Source organism: Copadichromis virginalis, linkage group LG15 (genome assembly GCF_057382275.1).
Source record: "Copadichromis virginalis isolate Kocher_CV1m ecotype Utaka linkage group LG15, C_Virginalis_male_GT1.1, whole genome shotgun sequence".
NCBI lineage: Eukaryota > Metazoa > Chordata > Actinopteri > Cichliformes > Cichlidae > Copadichromis > Copadichromis virginalis.
In genome coordinates, this window is record NC_140632.1 from 8,918,229 (window position 1) to 8,924,228 (window position 6,000).

The 6,000-nt window shown below is 38.4% G+C and overlaps 1 protein-coding gene across 3 annotated transcripts in view; it reads right to left on the bottom strand.

Moving 5' to 3' along the window:
• Positions 1 to 3,553, bottom strand: part of LOC146691757 (low density lipoprotein receptor adapter protein 1) — a 47,609-nt gene extending 44,056 nt beyond the window's left edge. For 2 of the 3 annotated variants that reach the window (XM_085431717.1, XM_085431716.1), the window contains exon 1: positions 3,183 to 3,552. In XM_085431717.1, the coding sequence (XP_085287843.1) occupies positions 3,183 to 3,267 (85 nt within the window). In that variant the 5' untranslated portion in view covers positions 3,268 to 3,552. Of the gene's footprint in view, positions 1 to 3,182 lie in introns of all 3 variants that reach the window. The other variant, XM_085431715.1, reaches the window with a different exon arrangement.
• Between the last annotated feature and the right edge of the window lie 2,447 nt (positions 3,554 to 6,000).

Here is a 6,000-nt window from a genome sequence, read left to right on the forward strand (position 1 = left end):
ACAGCCGCTCTTACTGCCTGCACCGTTTCCTCACTGCTGCGTTCACACGTTTTCCCAGCCTGATCTCTGCGGTGTTTCTGAGACACAAACTGCTTCTGTCATCAGGTGCCGAAATCCAGCTGGATTCTGCTCTGGCAGTGTCACTCTGCCTTTTCTTATCTCTCTCACTGGCAACAACAATAAGAGAAGAAAAGCACAATGCAGGGGCTTCTGCTAACAATGTGTCACAATCGATGTCTTTCAAAATGACACGCTGATGGTTTGTTTGTCATCAAAAGTCAGCGCGGTTGATGCGCAGAGTATTGTGACGTGGAAAATTATGATTTTTTTTTTTTTTAAATCCCTCTCTGTTTGTGCACAATCAAAAGTTTTAGCCCAGCAGTTATGAGAAGCTGACAAACCCAAGCACTTATTTGAGACAAGCCGCCACTTAAAACTGTCATTTTGTGCTCGAGCTGAGAAACAAAATGCATTTAAAGCAACCAGAGACAATCATGAAAGCCCAAATCCAACAGATTTATGTTCGGGCATTCAATAATTTATGTAGAACATGTCCAACAGAGCAGAAGAAACTAAGAACATCTTGCTGGCTGTGAAATTAATCAGTCATGTTTAATGAAAGCTGGCACTAAGTAGGAATTTTGGATGAAGCATAACCAGCATGCTACCATTTATTGCAGTGGGAAGCTCACAGGCAAAGTAGCAGAGAGGAGGGAGCGTTCAAGACGGCGCTTGACACATTTGTGTTACAGCAGGGCTGCAGGCTGCAAGGCAGTCTGTCACTGATGGTGTGACAAGGTTTGCTGCTCTGACCCCTCACTCAGCACTCAAAACCTCCTGTACTTCGCACTGTAGTTGTCCTTAAGCAACATTGCATATTGAATATGGTCAAAAAAACTTTTTGAAAAACCAATAACTGAGAATTATGATGTAAATTCAGCTCAATTATTAAAGATGTGTTTGTTGCATATTCATTTATCTTCGTCGAATGATAATTGGTCGACCTCTGTGGATGAAACTCGCTGAAAAATTGGTTTCATTTTTATATTTTTTAAGTAGCTGTATAATCTTATTAGACAGCTGAAGTGTGTTCAACAGAAAAACTAACCTAGACCTTTAATTAGATCTTAGTAGGATTAAATCTTAGTATAGTCCTCAGTTCTACCTGCAACAAATGAATACCATGCTACTTTTAACTAAGATAGTCATAGCCAGAGGCAATTTGATTGCTGTTGCCAGTCTGCCCTTATCCCCAACCTATTTTCACTTTTTTGAACACCTTGATTGATTTTTTTTCCCATTAAGCACCAAAGGATGAACTTGGACCATAGGATGAGCACTGATTAGCATCTCAAGGTCACTGTGACCTCCCAAAACGCATTGTGACTGTAACTCAAGAATTAATGTGCTACTTATGACAAGATTTCATGAAAATATCTAACAGGATACAACAATGAAGTGAGGAGATTTTACAAGCAAAGGGTCAAAGGTCAACTTTCTGTGTTATTATAGTGTCCCTACAAACACGGGCATTATTCAGCTCCATAACTCAGGAACAGACTGGGACTATGCTTAACTTTGATTAGGTGTTTCAGTAATCTGTATTGTAATCTCTATAAAATCCCTGCAGTTTTCACTACTGATTGATGGCCGAATGTTCATCCTGATTTTACAAAGTACAAAGTTGCAGTATTGATTTATCAGCGGATTTATTTGTTTATTATCTATAACTACATATATAAAAGTGATGAGATCATAGTTTACGAACTGTGTAGGAACCTACTTTACAAATTAACAAATAGCTTACCTTATTTTTATTTATTTTTTTGGAATATTTTCCATTAAAATAAAGATTGCATTACAATTACAATTGCATTGTAGTATGTTACTAATAATACACTGTTATGAATATGCCTGTGATAGCAGAGAACATCCGATAGATATATAGGAATCAAAATACCTCATCATTTGTTTTACCTTCTTAGTGCCAGGTTGGACTCTCTTTTGCCTTCAGAGCTACCTAAATTCTTTGTGTCACAGATCCAACAAGGTGCCGGACACATTCCTCTGAGATTTTAGTCCATGTTGACATGATAGCATCACACAGTTCCTGTAGATTTAATTCAGCTGCACATCCACAATGTGAATCTCCTGTTTCACACCCTAAAAGTGCTTTACTGTTATAATAAAAGGTCATTTACGTTACCATTGCCATCCTAACAGCTCAAAGCAGTGTAGCTATTCTCCTCTGAAGCAAACTTCCCAGAGAACTGCAGCTCACTAGGTAGCTTCTCATTTTCACACCATTCTCTATAAAACCCAAGAGATATTTGCTGGAAAAAGCCCAACAGATCAGCAGTTTATAAAATACTCAGAGCAGCAGGTTTGGCACCAACCAAGTCGCTTAAATCACCCTTATTCTCCAATCAGATGCTCATTTTGAACTTCAGCAGGTTGTCTTGACTACATGCACTGAGTTGCTGCCATGTGATTGGCTGATTACAGATTTGCATTTATGCAAAGTTAAGCAGGTGTACCTAATGAAGTGGTAGGTGAGTGTAGATGGCTGTAAAACGCAGCTAGGTGGAAAACCTGTAAAGCTCTTATGCTAGCGTTCTCAATTAATCTATCAATTATTGTACATATTACTAGATTAAGCGAATCCAATGGGGAAAATGCCGAAAAGAAAGAGTCCTAAGATCCCAAAGTGAATGTTTCAGAGTTTCAAACAGTATAAAGCTTTAATATATTTAACTAAAAAACAAGAACAGCAGCTATTTAGATTTTAGTTTAACTTGTTTAAACTGGTAATGAAGAAATACTGGCTCTAAGTAGCCATTTATGTTGGTATGGGGCTTCTGGCAGCATTAGCTCCATATCACACAGTAAAAGTGACAGGACTGTGCTTGTGTTTCTTATTATGTGACAGCTCAGAGTCAACAGTATAATAAAACAGCTTGTAACTGTACAGCTATGGCGCTTAGATTTGGCAGAAGGACAAACAAAAGCGCCCGAGCAATAAAACAAGTCCACTAGCTTGCTGCGAGCAGCCAGAGGCACACACTGCCCTCCTTTCATACTCCCAATCTGACAGATGATGCTGCCGCTACGCCACATGAAGAAAAAAAAAGAATCTTTGCAAAACTGTAACCGTTTCCAAACATTTGTATCATCTCACTCACTTTCGTGTTTTGAAGTTCCCCATGTGTGCCGCGGAACTCCCGGGCTCTTGATAATCGCTCTGCCGGCAGATTTCAGGGCATCCATCACGAGGTGTGTCTGCTCTCCGGCAGGTGGATTCCCCAGTCACCGGACCACAGGGAGGAAAAGACGGAACAGCCTGCGCTCGATGGCGGATACGCCGGAAAGGAAAAAGGCGAGGGAGATAGGACACAGATTCAAGTTCCAGCCCCGAGCCTCTCTTCCTCGTTCTCTCTCTCTGTGTCTTTACCTCTCTCTCTCTTTCCCAAGTGATAACGTGAGCGGCTGAGGGCACACACGAGTCCACTGCACCGTTTCCAAAGTTGAGGGCGTGTCCTTCTAACCTTCACGAGCTTCCTTCGGTGAGAGGGAGTGACCTTAATGAAAAAAGTCATTACAGTCTAATGTGTGTACCGAGGACTTAAACACACTAATGAGTTTATGCCTAATGAGCTTACAACTGCACTTTCTGTCTCATAGGATTTCTTGCGGGTTATTGATCAGTGGTGGGCCCATTGTTACCATGGTTTCTTTTTCTCTTAGTTTTATTTTTTTAATTATCAAATAAAGTCATTTAGCCCTTTACCATGTTTAATATTTTAACCTTGACTAGAAACAACCCTACAGTTTTATTTAAGGGTGGTGATAAAATCATTAGCTACTGCTGACCATTTTCTGCCTTCTGTTTTCTTTAATGTTTTTTCCACATGTCCGTCTATGTTTCTTGTTAATAATAAACAAAGTAACAAAAGTAGTCAAAAGTCGAAATAATAAATAATTTGTTGGTATTCTGGCGCCATCTTTCGATTGTAGCTCGAAATTGCAATTTTCTTGTAATAACTGCTGTGACATCTTCACCTACTCGACAACATTTAGTAAGATTGTAAACAGATTAAAATGTCACTAAAATTTAAATGGCACGGAGAAAGTGCTTTAGTTTTAAAAGATCTCAAGACAAAAGGATAAAAATTCTGCACTCTAAATGTAAAATGAAACCGAAATATATAAAATTAAAGGTTTTTTTATTTAATAAAACTAAACGTATACCAACCACGTATATTTTATTTAACCAGATTCCATTAAATTTAACACTTTACTTACTCTTACACCTGTAATTTAATTAGTTAAAGTCAGCATATTGTGCATTTTTTAATGCAAGGGGCTAAAATCCACTGGTGTACCTTTAACATAAGCAAATATCTGTCTTTGATGTGTTCTGCCCAGGTTTCATATATTTCCCAATACCAAATAACAATCATAACATTTACAAACATTTGTTTCATATGTGATTATGCAATATTAAGACACAATGGTCTACAGTTGTGGTCAGAAGTTTATATGTGCAGATCATCGGCATGAAGGTCATGCTTGTCATGCTAATTTGGAGAATTTAATGATTTCTTTAAACAGCATATATCTTAAATGGCTATAAAAACAAGAACTGGGTACACAAGTTTGAATTGCTTTCTCTTTTCTCTAAGAGAAAGAAGATTTTCTGTAATTCACACAGGGTCAAAAGTATACATACAGCTTTGTATACTTTGACCACATATTTTTGGTGGTCATCAGCAAAAGTCTAGCTGGATATTTGATGACTCTTCTTGGCACAATTTCATTTAAATTGTCTGGTTTCCTACCATGGACCAAGCTTTTAAGTGTGGTGGACACATTTTCAACAGGGCTGAAAGTCGAGGTTTTCAAAAGGCCATTCCAGAAGCCTTCCAGTTAGCCTGCTTTGTCCATTCAAAAAAACAATTCTGATGTGTGTATGGATCATTGTTCTATTGAAGCACTCAACTGTATCCGAGTTTTAACTGCTTAGCTGTTAATGTGAGGTGATGTTGAAGACTTTGAAAGTAGTCCCCCTTCCTAATTATTCCATCCACTGTACAATGGATCAGTACCACTAATAGCAAAACAACCCCAGCACATGATGCTACCAGCACCATGCTTGACAGTTGGTGTATAGTTCTTAGGTTTGAAAGCCTCACCTTTACGCCTCAAACATACTTCTGGTCATTGTGGCCAAATAGTTCAGTCTTTGTCTTGTCTGATCACAGAAGCTCTTTCCGGAAGGCTTGTTCATTTCATTTGAGCTTTAAAGTATTGGTTTTGGAGCAGGGGCTTCTTTCTTGATGAGCACTTTCTCAGCTCATAATGATGTAAAACTTGCTTTACAATGGACAGTGACGCCAATGTTCCAGCAGTTTCCAGTTCATGGCACATTTAAGCCTTTGTGGTTCTTGGATTGTTTCTCACTAACCTAACCAATTTCCTCTCATCTGAGGGTGGCAGTTTGGGTCTTCTTCGATACTTTGGCAAAGTGTTGATGGGTCCAAATAATTTGTACTTACAAACAATAGTTTGAACTGATGATCTTACAATTTGCAGTTGTTTTGAAATGGCTCCAAGAGACCTTCATGACTTGTGTAAATATTCATTTTTCTGAGTTTTATTCAAACAAACTCTTTTTGTGCTGGCAAAGAGAAACAAAGACTAATGGGGCCGAATTAGGCCTCATTAGGCCTTGTCAAGTTAAAAGACACAGAAGAACCTTTACCACCACAAAAATTAAGTGAGTGTATGTACATATTTGAGCCAGTATGCATACTTTTAACCCCGTGTGAATTACACCCAATTCTTTTTTTCTTTTTTTTTAAAAGTCATTAAAGATGTATGCTGTACAACAGTTCAAAGAAATAATTTAAAGCCACCACATTACCCTAACATCCATGCCCATGGATGAGTTAATGTAATCTTCTGACCACAACTACAAGTACTTGTACCAAAGAAAAATAA